The sequence below is a fragment of the Amblyomma americanum genome, chromosome 8 (assembly GCF_052857255.1).
Source record: "Amblyomma americanum isolate KBUSLIRL-KWMA chromosome 8, ASM5285725v1, whole genome shotgun sequence".
NCBI lineage: Eukaryota > Metazoa > Arthropoda > Arachnida > Ixodida > Ixodidae > Amblyomma > Amblyomma americanum.
This window is the reverse complement of record NC_135504.1, coordinates 19,925,896-19,940,751: the sequence shown is the minus strand read 5'-3', so window position 1 is coordinate 19,940,751 and position 14,856 is coordinate 19,925,896. Positions and strand designations below refer to the sequence as shown.

At 46.0% G+C, this 14,856-nt stretch overlaps 1 protein-coding gene across 1 annotated transcript; it reads right to left on the bottom strand.

Moving 5' to 3' along the window:
- Positions 1 to 269: 269 nt before the first annotated feature.
- LOC144101038 (ESF1 homolog) lies at positions 270 to 14,362 on the bottom strand. Its single transcript, XM_077634050.1, has 11 exons — positions 13,678 to 14,362; positions 12,898 to 13,023; positions 10,846 to 11,185; positions 8,193 to 8,367; positions 6,663 to 6,888; positions 5,953 to 6,099; positions 5,156 to 5,283; positions 3,908 to 4,055; positions 2,472 to 2,560; positions 2,201 to 2,371; positions 270 to 623 (listed from the first exon to the last, which is right to left on the bottom strand). The coding sequence occupies exons 1-11, from the start codon at positions 14,099 to 14,101 to the stop codon at positions 294 to 296; spliced, it is 2,304 nt and encodes a 767-aa protein (XP_077490176.1). The 5' UTR covers positions 14,102 to 14,362; the 3' UTR covers positions 270 to 293.
- Between the last annotated feature and the right edge of the window lie 494 nt (positions 14,363 to 14,856).

Genomic DNA, 14,856 nt, shown 5'->3' with positions numbered 1-14,856 from the left:
CTTCTGTTATGATGAACTCCTGATAAGGCTAACAAATTTTCTGGTCCTTTCAGGTTTATCTGGAGTCTACTGTATGTGAATATGTACAGAAGTTGTCAGTTGCAGGCTTCCCTTTTCCAACTTGAATATTTTCCTCTCCACGGCTGACTGCACTACCCTCATTCGAAGCCTAAGTTATGCGACGTATTTACTATTCAAAATTCAAAAGCAAACCGTGGCACCTGCTCAGAAACATGCGAATACAACTCAGTAAAATAGCACAGAGGCAATAGTATTTTCATAAATCATGAGGGTTATTTTTTATTTCTGCTTTTCATCTGCTGAACTTTGAGCTTGACTGAGCTGGCCAGAGAGGACAATGATTGCCGGCTCGGTTTAGGTGCTGCTACAGGTTCGGGCGATGGTGCCAAGTCAGGTTCTTGTGACGCTGGCAACGCCCGTGGTGCATTGCTGGTAGTAGCAGCTTTCGGGACCGCCTCCTCTGGGGCAGCCAGTCTCCTTTTCTGCTTCTCGGCCAGCAGTGCCTCCATGCCCTTGGTCTTCTTGAAGTGCGAATCAGTTGGGTCAACGTTGAAATGGTGAGAGTCGTACAGCGCTGAGAACCTGGGGTCAGCCAGATCCACCTGCAACAGGCGTGCATTTTGCCAGCGAGTGAGTGCTCTCCGTTTTCCACACATGCTGCATTAGCACAAACACCCACTATTCGCCAAGTGAGTCTACAGCATTCAAAACATGCTGTGTTTGCTCACGAGCATAGACGTTTACATGTGCAGGAAGTGCTCTCAATACTATCATCAGCCTGGGCTAACAAAAGCCTTTTCTCACCGAATGCCAAGTAGCCTTGTCTTGGACCAGCTGCGGCCACCCTATACTAAATACTTTTGTAATTTCATCTTACCATTCAGACGCCCATCCCTGGCCGCATTTTCTTTTTTCACTGAATCCACTCCACTACACAGACAGACTGATGGTTATCTGTTCTCTGTATTACATATTGCTATCTACATTTCACTATTTAGACCTTTCACTATCTCTGCTCAGCACTGTGCTCACTATCTACACTTTTCCAGCACCACAAGCAGCATCATAGGATACCCCAGTTTAAGAGGTATTCACACGGATGATGCAATCCCTCTCTAATACCCCTGTCACACGGGCACTTGTAAGGCCTTAGAAATTAAGGTCCTTTGCCCCAAAGGCGCGTGACGCGCATCTACACGGCAAAGCGTCGAGACCTTTGCGATAAAGTTCCGTAGCAATAAAGGCGGCCGTCAGCGGCCTTAAAGTTGCTTAAAGGAGCAACCCAGACGGCAGCGCCAGCTAGCGAGCTCAAAGAATAAAAAATTGACGCAATTTTTAGTTTTGAAACCGTAAGAAATATCTAATTTATCTTATTCAATGGTTAATTTTGCGTTACAGTGCACTTAACCGTAGAGGAGGCTATGACTAAAGACATCCACACTGCTAAGAAAGGACTTGGACGCTTTTCAGCAGCCGCATCGACACACACGTGCTTCCCCTTCTCGCTTTGCTGTTTTTTCTTCGTTTGCTCTTTGTTGAGTGCGTGTTTTGAGTTTGCTTGTGTGCACAAAGACACAAGCAACAAAGCACGCTTCTCAAACACAACGAGGAGCCGAACGGAAAAGTGCGCCTACCGTGGTCGGACCGAGAACGATGAAAAAAAAAAGAAACTTTGTTTCAAGATATCCGCTTCTCACCATCAGAACGCTCGTTTATTATCGTGATAGCTACTTTTTCCAACATAAACGAATGCACTCTTAGCTGAAGTGCTACCGTCTGCTTTAATTTCATAATGTTACTAGCGCCGCTTCACACACAGCGGTGACTTTTGGCATTCACAGAGGCCGCGTTCTAGCTCCTTTGGATTTGCCGTGTAGCAGCGTCGCTGCTCCTTTTTGGTTTTCCTCCTTTAGTGCAATAAGACTTTACGGCAAAGGCCGAGAAGAAGTCCCGTGTTACAGGGGTATAAGTGACCGCGGCTGCGTACACGCCACGCCTTCGAGAGTGCTCACGGGAACGCAGCTTCCGGTTTTGCTCCGGCGGCTGCCACAGACCCCTTGACAACTTAATCACTAAGTGGCTTTTGTACTTTTACTGAACGCTGCACAAAAGGCATGCAGAATAGCGAAGGAATTTTGCGTTGTTATCTTGCAAACAATTGGTGCGCAGGTGCACCCACCTGGAATTCGTCTCCGTCCGGTTTTCCCTGCTTGGATGCCTTGTCCACCTTCTCTGCTTTTCTCTTGCGTTTCTTGTTCCGTCCCGCCTGGTTCTCCTCGAGCAGTTTGTTGAGACTGAAGTGGTGTCGGCCGTCGTCTTCTTCGTCCATGAGGAGCAACTCGAGCTCCGCCTGCATTTGGCAGGGAGGTTGAGGTGGAGAAAATGCAATAAGGATCAATAAGAATTTCTGTCATCTACACTCCTTTCAGGAGTCTGTGAGAGACACTTGCCTTGCTTTTGGTGGTCTCTTCATCCTCAGCCTTCTCTTCAACGACGCCTTTGCGCTTCTTCTTCTTGTTCTTGGCACCTTCTTTGGACACTGCGTGTTGATAGTAGTAAAGACAACACAGCACTCTCGTACTGGCTAACATTTAAGGCACAAAAGATGCATGGTGAAAATCGCTGGCCACTCTCATCATCGGGTGCAAGTGTGAAACATGAAATGCCTTCTCCCTGTGGCTAGCACCGACTGCAAAAAGTTGCGGTATTTAACACGTTACAGCACCACCATCTGCTGCAGCTTGCACAAGACTTGTGACACCACGTACTAGTGAGGTTGGTGCAACTTGCAATGCATGAAAGGGGGGCCGCAGTGCTTCCTGGATGCATGGTGGCACCGACAAGTGGCGCACTTCAAAACAAAGAGGAAAAGATTGTGCCATTCCAACAACCAGCAGCCTCCCCTGCGTTGCCTGCTCTTCGCAATCTGATGGCGTCATTCCGCCCAGGCACCATTGCACCTACATTGTCGCAGGCATGCTTTCATGCTGAGGCTGAAGACCCCTCAAGGTAGTGACGGGGTTAGCCTTGCAGTTATACTGCCGGCAACTGCTCCACTGTAAAGACGCTTTAATATTAATTAAATGCAAGAGTCTGGGCATAGATCAGTGCCCTAGTAGTGCTATGCTGTCATACATACAAGCACCTACAACAGAACCGCTACTGTTACTATTTATAAAGTCCAGAACAGCGTCTAAGAAGGAGGCAGGGAGCCACATTGGCTATGCTTGCATCCTAGAGTGGACGTGCAAGACTGATCTGGCATCGCCACCGCTGTGTATATCGTGTGATGCACGTGGGGGAGGCGGGGGCAAAGTGATTTTTTTTTTGAAGTTCATGGATTTTTCAGATTGTTTGATTGTTTAGACTATTTTTGGGGTCCTGTTGACTTTGAAAAATTTTTCGGTGACTGCATAAGCCAGAAAGTCTGACAGCATATAAATCGTCACGCCGGGAAGTGATAATGCTTTGCTGGTACCAAAAGCTGATGACGCAAGGGAGGTTGCTGATTGTTGGAACAGTGGAATCCTTTTCCACTTGTTTTCAAGTGAGCCGCTTGTCTGCACCATCGTGCATCCGTGAAGTGCTGTGCCCACCCAGTCACCGACTGCGAGTCGCATTCAACATGACAGTACAAATGCTGTGCATTTCAAGGTTCTTGAACCGAGGTAAAACCTGTCAGGGATAACCAACATGAACTCCACAATGTACTGATGCTTGAAACGACTTGCAACAGAACTTAGTCATTAAAATGTTACTTTAAAATGTAAAAGAAGGAATCCTGCTGTTAATTCGCCTCAAAGCGATTCACCTTCACAATGCTTCAGTGACAGCACGGCAGTTCAGCCTTCATTGTGCATGAGAGGATTGGGTGAGCATAGCTTACTTTTGGGAGGTGCGTTTCGATTGAAGAAATCGTCACCCAGGTCCACGTCCGAGGGGAGTTCGTCATCTGAGAAGGCCTGCTCTGGTTGGCCGTTCTCAGCGTCATCGTGCTGTTCCTTGTCCTCACCAGAGTCCCCTGCTTGGGCACCCTGTTGCACCACAAGATGGTGATGTTGCAGGCAGGAAAACTGACTGATTTAGTTTCACCTGTGCAGTAGCTAGTCAGTGCTTAAGAGAAATTGGCAAACTATTTTCATGCTTAAGCACGTTATGGCTCAAAACAAGAAGTGGTTTGACTGAATTTGATGACGCAGTGCTTCAATGTTGCTAAACAACAGTTGGCAATAGACGTAAATTTTCAAGAAGTTTTGAAAGCTCGGAAAAGTTTATTTTCTCCAGAAAAATATGAAATTCTGGAAAAAAAAACCCCCGAGAATGCACAGTTTCATTAAGCACATATATTTCGTGACTCAGAAATAGGAAAACGGTCTTCTACACCAAAACACAGATATTGCAAAGCCTTTTTTCAAGAAAACATAACATACTGCAAACGATACAATCAATGCAAAAAACTGCATCAGTCTGATTCGTCAGAATGCAACGCTTGCTTGTGCACGTTTTATGCGCATTACCAAACTGCGAGCAGTTTCTTTCATATAACGCAGACGATGGGAGAATTGGGAGTAGCCGTGACATGCTACTGATGTCAGCAGTTCGTTGCTATAAAGGCCTTAAAATGCTAAGCTGACTCCCAAATGGCTTGCGTAGTGAGGTGATACTGTGGAGAAAATTTCGTTAGGAAATTCTTTTTTTTAAAATTCTTGTGGACAATAAAGAAACGCAAAAACATTTTCCCCCAAATTTTTCAAGGTCTTTTTTTAGGCACTCGCATCTCTAGTTGGCAATAGCTAGTCACGACTAAACTGTTTCTACAGCTGCCACATCAGCCCACATTTGGGAAGCACCTTGGATGCCAGGTTGTAGACTCCTACTAAAGGCTGTTCACCTTGATCTTTTGAACACAGATGCTGTGTTACCAAAGTATATTATAACCCTGGCTGAGAAAACAAACCCATAATTTCAGTGGCTTAAAAATACGGTAAAAACAAAGCACACGAACCCATGCTGGCTTGTTCTATTGCACAATCCTCAGTTGGTGAGGCTAAGGTTAATGGGAAAATGGCGACGCTGCCGCAACGCATCTAATCCCAAGTTTACAACGATACAGGCAAGTGGCCAAACTGCTGACCTGCTTGTTGAGGCTTCGTTTGAGCTTCCGCTTCTCCTTGCGTTTCTCGAGGAATTCCTGGAACGGAGTCTTTTCCTCGGGCTGCTCCTGTTTCTTCTTGATGAGGTTTTCAACCTGCTTGTTGAGACCTACGAGCATATGAGGGCATCGATGGATGTAGGCCAGATAATCAGGCAACGAGCTCAGTCCTCATCTCAAGACATCAGCACGAACTGCTCGAGCAGTTGTAAGAGTTTAAGTACATGATGAGACTTTGGTTTTCTTGGAATCTGTTATATCTGCGTTTGTGCGCACTGAACGCATTGACAAAATGTCAAGGCATTCAAGACTATCATATGGGAGGGGAAGCTGTTCCCTTTCTTTTTTCTTTCAAATAAGGCGATTTCATCATTTAAGTATTTCTGCTCCTTTTGTTTCAGCTATAAAGGATATACATATGTGGGCACCATGATTGCACTGTCGAGAAAGAATGCCTGTAAGTTGATAGAAGTGCGATTTGGTGGTCAGTGAAGGTAATGGAGAGAATATGGCATTTGGTGATGCGTTAATGATGCACTAATTCTGCACACATCTTGAGGAGCATGGTAGCATGGGAGAAGAAACACTATATACCATATTTACTCACACATAATAACAAGCATACATGCACAATAAGTCCACCCCCCCCCCCCCCCCCCCTCCCGCCACTCAACATTTTGGCACAATTTCGGGAAAGAAAGAGCATTCATAATGTGAGTAAACAGAGTAAACAGAAACAGCAAGGTGCAATGGTTGGCCGCACAAGGTGATGCACTCACCAGGATTCCACGTGACCTCCATCTCAACGTCGTCGTCGTCGTTGTCGGCCTTCTTTTCTCCTTCATCGATGCTCTTCAACAGGTCGCGGTACTTCTGGATTTGGGCTTCCATGGAGGCCTTTTTCCCTGCACCCTGCTTATCATCACCTGTCAATGGGGCATACACAATGGTCTACTTTACGACAAGGCAAAAGTGAGACAGACATACAAAAGTGTCAGGAGAAAAAAAAAAGCTGACCCACAGAAGACTAATGGATGACAGCCCCAAGTCTTTGAAAAACAAACAAACAAAATAAAACTTGGTTATAATGCAGGCTAGATGAATGGAGTGGCAATTACATGCAGCAACAGTGCAAACTTTAAGTGTCTGGCAATGTGCTACTGAGTGGTGTAGCTTGGTGCCACCTGGTTCTGCTTGAAGTAACTTGGCAGCACGGTGTCTGCCAACACTACTACACTGCATTTTCCACTGCTCAATGCATCAACTTTCTGCACAGCAGGTTAGTGGTTTGAGCCCACTAATTTATTACCCTAGACACCAACCTTACTTCCCTAGGTCTACCCTGGTCTCTCTAATCAAGCAGGCTAGGTAAAAAATAGGAATTGAATGCTAACGTCAAGTTCCTAGAATTTACCTTAAAATGATCCTTATGGCACTCCTGAAATGCCGTCTTTAGACATTCTACGCAGTAGGGGCTAACAGTACTCACCTTGTTCTTGGTTTTCTTCATCTTCTGAAGATGATGAAGCTAGGTATACGTTGAGGTCATCATGGTCGCCATCATCCTTGAAGGCTCGCTGCATAGCCTCTGACCTACGGGGGTCATCCTCATCCCAAGTTAACTCTGGGTTGACTGACATGAGTGCAGACGTCACAAATGTCAGTGGCTTGTAGCTCTGGGGATCAGGAAGGCTTTCAGCGACGCTGCTTGGTTCCTGCAACAGACAATTTTGTAATAAGTAACGTCTTGCAAAGCACAGCATCGCGAACAACCAGCGGTACAGTCCAGGCACAGACCAGAGGCAGCGTTCAGTCCAGAGCACGCACGAGCGACCGAGCATTCGGCGCTCAAGCTTCGGAGCATTCGGCGCTTCTCGTCGTCTTCTTCGTTAAGCGCCAGCCTCTGAAGATTCCAAAGCCGAAGGCCAGCCTTACAATTTAAACAAGTAACTGTTGTGTAAACAATTTAAACAGCAAACAGCTCCTGCACAAGGCAATATTATGCAACCACGTGCCCGAGCAGTGGCCTAGTGGTTTGAGCATCTGCCTCATATGCGGGAAGTGCGGGGCACACTCAATCCTCACTTCCACTGGCTACCCACTGAATTTCCGCTGGGTGCAAGGTTTTAATGCTCTTGCAGGAAATCTCCTATTATGCAGAAAATCCCGCTCTGCTGTCAGCAGTGGTGGTGCGACAAAAATAAGATGACAATCATGCTTCTTGTTAATGCGTTTTTGTGCGCAGCTGCTGCGGTACTTGCGAACTGTAGGCGACCGCGTATGGAACACGCAGTGCCGAACGGAGGCAGCTCTGGATTTCTGCTTGGGCAGCGTCCAGAGCAATCTGCCGTTGCCTCGCCTCGCCTTCGGTGAACGGACGACGCTGGACGCTACTCTTAGCAGGTTGTCACCACGAAGCACATCTTAATGCTGCCGCCTACTGTCACTGTACCCTCCTCCTCGTGCTGTCTAATTCTTTAATTCTTCTCCGCATTCTACGTTCACTTAGGGCTAGGGTGGGGAGGCAGGTGGTTGCAGAGGATGGGTGGGACGTGGCTGGTGCTTCTGAAGGGTCGAGGCTTCACTCTCTGAAGCTACAGACACATGCAGGCATTTTTGCCGGTACTGTTTTTGCAGTTAAGTAAAACAACAAAAGTCAACAGTGAGGATGAGCCTTTTGTCCGTACAGAAATAACAGACTCTGCTCCAGCATCCCGGATAATGCTGACCATGCAGGGCTGCGAAATTGCAAAATTTTTTGTAGTGCTTAGAAAAACAAGAAGGATGCTCTCCAAAGAAAACAGACATTATGCAACCTCATGACTTCATGGTTTGTACACTTGGTCCCTGCAGGTTATTTACTGGGTGTCGACAGTCTTGTAAAAAAAAAAATTTGGTTTTTCAGTGAGAACTGAGTTCTGCGAACTGTCATACGCCTTGTGTGGACTATAGTCCGGGAACATTCGGCACACGGCAATCCCAGAATAAAGTAAGCGGTCAGACTTCAGATTGCGCTTACATCAGTGAAGGTCATGTCGTCGGGTACAAAGCGCAGGTCCAAGCAAGTACCGCTGCTCTCGTACTCGCGGCCATCCAGCTCTCGGTACAGGTGGTCAGCCGTCTCGGCCGAATCACACTCTGCGATGGCGTAGTAGTATCGCAGTCGACTGAGCTGATACTGTCGCAGTGCTTCCCTGTCAAATAGTAATGAAAACATGGACACTTATGCCAAGCCAGATTTCTTTAATTACTCTCCAGACACACTGTTAACAACAAATAAAAACAAAAAAAGATCAGGTGTATGCAGGCCAAATTGACACTCTTGTATTAGTAATAGTCAGTTCTCATCTTGCATTAGGCAGCGGTTAATGCACACAGAAACACATGTAGCACGCACTGAAAATTGGTTTTCGAGGAAAGAAACTGTCGCTGTAATTGTCTCACATCCCGGTGGACACTGGAACCGAACCTAACCACACAGTAAGGGAAAGGAGGAAGGTGGGAGGGAAGCCTAGAATAGTTTCGGTTGCCTGTGGATCTTTAATGTGTACTGACATCGCATAGCACATGGGCACCTTTGTGTTCTGCCTCTATCAAAATGCGGCCTGTTTTTACTTTAAGGACAACTTCACCCAAGTATGACTCTCAGTAAAAATTTATTCTCTGGCTTTTTATGTTTATGTTAACATTTATCCTGTTAAACACCCCACTCACACCATCCAGCTTATCTGTACCCCCACACATTCCTCCCTCCCAGGAAATGAGGCGGACCCCTCACGCGCCCGAGGCATTACTATCCGGTCGGGGCCCAGCTCACACCCCCACCACGTAACGAGGTCAGCGAGGGACCAGTTGATCGCTTATCAGGACATCACCCTAAATTGCGGGCTTGACCGACGCCTTTACGCATCGGCCGACAGGTCCCTATCCGCTGCATGCACAAAATCTCCTGGCGCCAGCTTCAAATGCACGCCTTCCCAAATTCCGCAGTTCTGTCCCATATCTATCCTGCCCTCTACTATCCCAACTGAAGATTCTGCGGTGGGCACGCTACCCTATCCCGCATCATGAGGGCCTTCCCTAGCACCCTCTTCCGCTTAATCACTACTGAGGAGCAGTGAGAGACCACGGTGCGCAGCTCGGAGCTGAGTCTTCAGGCTCGGCTTGTCTAACGGGCTGACTGGGTCACTGAGGTGCAAAAGCTCTTGACCATCCGGCAGGGTTGACCAGCTGCGTTATGAGCGATTCCGCTCCTCCCACTCAGCTAATAAAGTTTACTGTCTGTCTGCAGAAAGAAAAAATGTTTTTGGCTGAAAAAATTGAATTTAAAAGTTTTCCCGCAATTTGATTCAAATTCGTGATGTCCACACAGAGAAGGACTGGTTGCTGTAATTTTGAAGTGAATGGTATTGTAGCATAGCCTCAGGGATCCACGAAGAATATCTGATGTCGTCACATGCAATTTACTTGCAAAACTGGGCAGTGATGGGAACATCTGCACCATTATTTCTTTTCTTGGTCTTCTCTAGTTTAGGAAAGCTCCGTTTTACGGCGAGAGTGGTCTCTGTGCAATCAGAATGCAGTGCCCTATCGATCACCAAATTGTAAGACTGGCCTTCGGCTTTGGAATCTTCAGAGGCTGGCGCTTAACGAAGAAGACGACGAGAAGCGCCGAATGCTTGGTCCCATGTGCGTGTTCTGGACTGAACGCTGCCGCTGGTCTGTGCCGGGACTGTACCGCTGGTTGTTCGTTACGCTGTGCTTTGCTAGACGTCTCTTATTACAAAATTTTTACTGCATTCTAATAAAAAACAGGCTACCTTCATTAAAGGCAGAGCTTTTAGGAGTTAGAAGAAGCCAATTAAATAAAGATATTGCTGCCACTGGCCAGTATCACAAGCAAACTGCAATGTTGTCAATGAAAAATTGAAAACTGGTTGTTAGGGACAGGAAATAGCGCAGTATCTGTCTCACATCTCAGCGGACACCTAAACTCAGCATAAGGGAAGGGATAAAGGAGGGACTGAGAGAAGAAAGGAAGAAAGCGGTGCTGGAATAATTTCGACCACCTGGGGATCTTTAACGTGCACTGACATCGCACAGCACACGGGCGCCTTAGCGTTTCGCCTCCATCGAAACACGGCCGCGCGGTCGGGTTCGAACCCAGGTACTCCGGATCAGTAACCAGTGAGCCACTGCAGCGGGTCAATGCCGATTTTTTTGTTTTAGATGTCTGAGGCTCTACACTGAAACATGACTATTCCCCATGGCCATATATCACAGAGGTTAACAGTCGGCGGCACCAGCAGGCAGTGGCAAATAAAAAATGCTGCCACTTGTCAATAATTTTGGAACCACTGCAACGTTTCACTTGTTCTAGCGTCTATCTGTCAAACTGTTATATGTAACAAATGTTTTGCTACTGCATCTCTTTCACAGATTCTGTTGCTAGGTGCCATGGCACCATCATGGTTATCAACCATCCTGGAGTCTGTAACCTGTTTATCTGTACCCAGTTTATCTGACTGCCCACAGGCATAGCTACAGTTAACTAATCTCCATGCTTGGGCTTAATAAGACAGCCAAATTTCGATACATGGGCTCTGCGAGGAGTTTAACCAACTGGTGTGACCAAAGAGCTCGGGCTGTGATAGGCACAAATGGCACTGCACCTCTTCTTCTTGGCGTCGACTTCCTCCTCATCCTCGGCAATCTTGGAGGAAGAGGCCTGCTTGTCACCATGATGGGCAGCCTCGACCAACTCCGTGGGACCACTCACTTGCTCGTGTGCCATGCGCTCCTTGCCAAACTCGGACGGGTAGACGCTGACCCGGTGGATGACTCCACCGGGTGGCTTGAACGAGTCGAGTAGCACGAACAAGTCCTGGGCACGCAGCTTATCCCAGTCGAGGTTGCACAATGCCAGCCGCCGGCTCACGTGGTCCGACTGCGGGGCATCTCGGTCGAGCTCTCCCCAGGCCACCTCGTCGTCATCGGCGCCCTCTGCCTCATCTGCACAAGAACCAGCACTGAGCCTTGGTATGAAGCACTGCTATATAAAATAACTGCCTTCTGGCACATGCAAACAGCGACTCTTCAATTAAAGGTGGGTTTCTTCCTTTCTTAATTTTTGAAAAGTTATTTTTAAAATAATTTTTGAACAGATATTTCACAACTGTAAATATGGGACGGGAAAATCTTTCAAAAACTGAAAAAGTGAACTTTATTGGTCTTTACAGAAAACATACTAGCACAGCAATCATTTTGGAACAGAATCCAAAATTGTGTAGACGCTAGAATGATCTTCGTGAAAGACATGAGAGCGCAAAAATGGCAACATGGATGAATAAGGGAACAGGACGAGCGCTGTTCCATGAGGCAGCGCTCGTCCTGTTCCCTTACTCGTCCCTGTTGCCATTTTTGCACTCTCATGTCTTTCACGAATACACACCAACAAGCCCAGTTGCAAGTACTTCTTAGAATGATCTTTTCTCAGTACATAAACTAAATGACCAGCAGAATTATTAGCAGGTTAGGTCAGGTTAGACATTGTGCCAGAAGCTATCCTCTTTTTATATCAACCACTGAATTCATAGTTCCAAGCATCTGTGTAGATCTTTCTGTGTTTGCCAAGAAAAGCAAGCCCAATGAGCATGCTACACAACAAGAAACGATCACAGCAGTGTCATACTGAGATGAAAGAAAATGAAAAATGCACTACTTTTGACACTTATGCCATAAAGCACTGTTTTTTTATGAGATACATGGCGTTCATAGTGGGAATTCCGTGTTTTCTTACCAAGGTGTATTTTAGAGTCCCGTTTAAAGGCACTATCAAATGATATCTACTCAGGTTAGGAAAAGTGCATCAGTGATCGGTATTCCATCTTAATTAAGGCACCACGCCGTAAAAATTTTTTTATCTAGCTCCATTAGCACCAAAGATGTCAGCGATTAAAAATGATGCTCCTCTTCTTCCCCATCAACTTTCACACGCCGAGGTGTCAAAAGAAAAAAAAATAAAGAAAACAGGTCAGGCCAGGACTGCACCCTGTCGTGCCCTATCCTGCCCCTGTCACTTGGACACAGGCAACCTGAAGGCTCCCCCAGACTGCCTGCCTATGTTATAGAGGTAGGGGTGGCCATGAACACATGATGTGGTGTCTCCCTAATTGGTTAGAAGCAGCAATTGCAGCAATTGAAAACAATTTTCTGTATATTATAGGGTCTATGCAGAGCTTTGGAATTTGACTCAAACACTTGCAAAGACCACCATTACAGATTTCTTGTTTTAGATTATGACCATCAAAACCATTTCAGTGTCCCCTTAAGATGTGAAGTACTTAACTATGTCCAAGCTTTCCAAGCAGTACTATTTAATTCAAAGCCTGAACCGAATCAATGTTACTGAATCCAATGTTTCAAATGTTAAATTTTTTCCGGCTTTGCAGGCATTACGTTTTGTTCTGTGATCTTGGTTAACAAAATGTAAGTTAAGATCAATCTAAGCTTGTGAAAATGGCCGATTGCAGCAACACATGTATTTAATCTTCTTGCCTTTTCTAGGTTATGAGAGCTCAGATTTTAATGAGAGTTCTTCATCACCAGAATCTGGTAATCTATCGATACATGCCAACTTCATTTCCCACTTGTTGTCCCTTTAAACACAATAGTACTTAAGTAAAAACACACAGGTAGAAGTGAAAGTTGCTGATTCTAAATACCTTCGCTGCTTTCGTCTTCCTCAGAGCTTGTCTCGACGTTGCCGATGCCTCGTGCTGGATCCCTCTCAGGCTCTTCTTCATCAGGGCTCTCCACTTCTTCATCAGGGCTCTCCAAAGATTCGTTATCTGCAGAGAAAACAAAATATGGTCCAACAACATGTGCGGGTGGTTTCAAGTCATCACAAGAAAGGAGCTCAAGTTGAATAAGCTGAAATGAGGATGTGTCTCAGAGCAAGGACAGAGTTCACTGTGCTGGTAAGGACTGGTTTATGCACACGGGAGAAATAAGCCATAGTTAAGGTTGTTGACGCTACTACAAGTGAAAGTTATGCTCTTGTGTTTGAAAAGCAGAGATGTAGGCTGCGACGCAGCCTGCCAAATATAATACTTGAGCTCATGGCTGACAGGAGCGGTCATAACAAAAAAAATTACGCACTGTTTGTTTCTTACGATTCTCTTTGTTTATTTCTGTCTCTAGTGCGTTGTGCAGTATGTGAGACAGTGGCATTACACATTTTTGTGCGATACACACTGCATAACATCAACTTTGTTGGCTATTGTCCTAAGTTGTTATTTTTGATGTGTCGTTCGTTTTCTGGTATTGTACATATATATCTTTCACTTACATTCCTGTAGAAGCCCTTCTGAAGGCTGACAGGATTACGAATAAGCAAACAAAAACCGAAAAGCAAAAGGAATATGGAAAGTATCTGTGAGATATGCAAATGAAAGAGAGGGGCAAAAATTACGCAAAGCAGCTGATCCAACGATTTTTTTTACCTTCCTCCTCATCTTCAGAATCTTCGGTCGCGTCTGTATCTTCGGCGTCTTCTCCTTCGGAAGCGACGTCCTCAGCTGATCGTGGCTTTGAATCCTGGTGCTCCACCTTCGACTCCTGAGGGTCCTCGACATTATCTTTCTCCTCTTCAGAGTTCTCCACATTCTCGACCTCGCCCTCGTTTTCAGACTCGGACGATGTTACAGCGTAGTATTTCTTCAGGTCCTCCGTCGTGGTGCTGTGAATCGGCCGACCGCGCTTGTCCATGACGTACTTGAGTTTGAAGCGCTTGTCGTCGAACATAGCAGCGAAGCGGCTGTCAATCTTGACCTTCCGTTGCGATCGCGGAACGCCGCGGAATCGCGGGTCCGTGGCGATGTGCTTGAAGCGCTCATCCTCGATTTTTCTGCCACCCTTGCGCCTCATGTTTAAAACCACTCACGTGGAGACCCGGTTAACCGAAAGTGCGTCGACGGGTCGCACGTTCTGCTGTGGATTCCTCTTGCTCTAAAAGCGATCACGTCCTCGACCAGGTCTGCACTGCCTACTGTTTGAAAGCTACATCAAAACAATCGTTTTCACTACCTTTAACAGCGCGAGGCAATCTGAAACAAGACACGAACTGCGCCGTACCGTCACGACTGTCACTGCGTGCTCGCTTTCCATGAGGGCAGCCATGTTCAATCTGCTTTGTTTGCTTTTTCTTGCTGAAGGCCCTTAAAAAAAAAAAGGTGGTCTCCAAAAGCAAACACGTTTTGTAAAAAAACTACAATTTCGTAATTTTAAAATACAAATATTTGTTATTTACTGTCTTTCTTAGTAAAGTATTGTTTCAATGAACAGTTAACGGAAAAGAAACCGAAACTAGTACTTCGTGGGCGCGTTTGTAGAGATGCCCATGTTCTAAGCCACCTTGTAGAGTCTGAAAGCTTATAATGGCGATAATTTTTCGTAGTTGAAGATAACGAAACGATTAATTGTGCTGCATCAGCCGTTGCCAGTGGGTCGATCAAAACCCAACGACAATGATCACCACCGTATCAAGGATAAAAAGAAGCAAGAAACCGCAGCTATTACCAAAAAAAAATTGTATAGCTCTGGCCTAATTTTTTTGCAGATAGTTTTAGGCTCACGGTTTTTGTGAAACTGCAAAACGTTAAAAATCCAGTTCAAAAGATGCT

Excerpts from the sequence above, each read along its gene's own strand:
- LOC144101038 (XM_077634050.1), bottom strand. The coding sequence starts at position 14,101 with ATGAGGCGCAAGGGTGGCAGAAAAATCGAGGATGAGCGCTTCAAGCAC. Across the intron at positions 6,889-8,192 it reads ACGACATGACCTTCACTGAT|GAACCAAGCAGCGTCGCTGA; the intron begins GTAAGCGCAATC and ends TGTCTGTTGCAG. Across the intron at positions 4,056-5,155 it reads AACGAAGCCTCAACAAGCAG|GGTGCCCAAGCAGGGGACTC; the intron begins GTCAGCAGTTTG and ends GTGGTGCAACAG.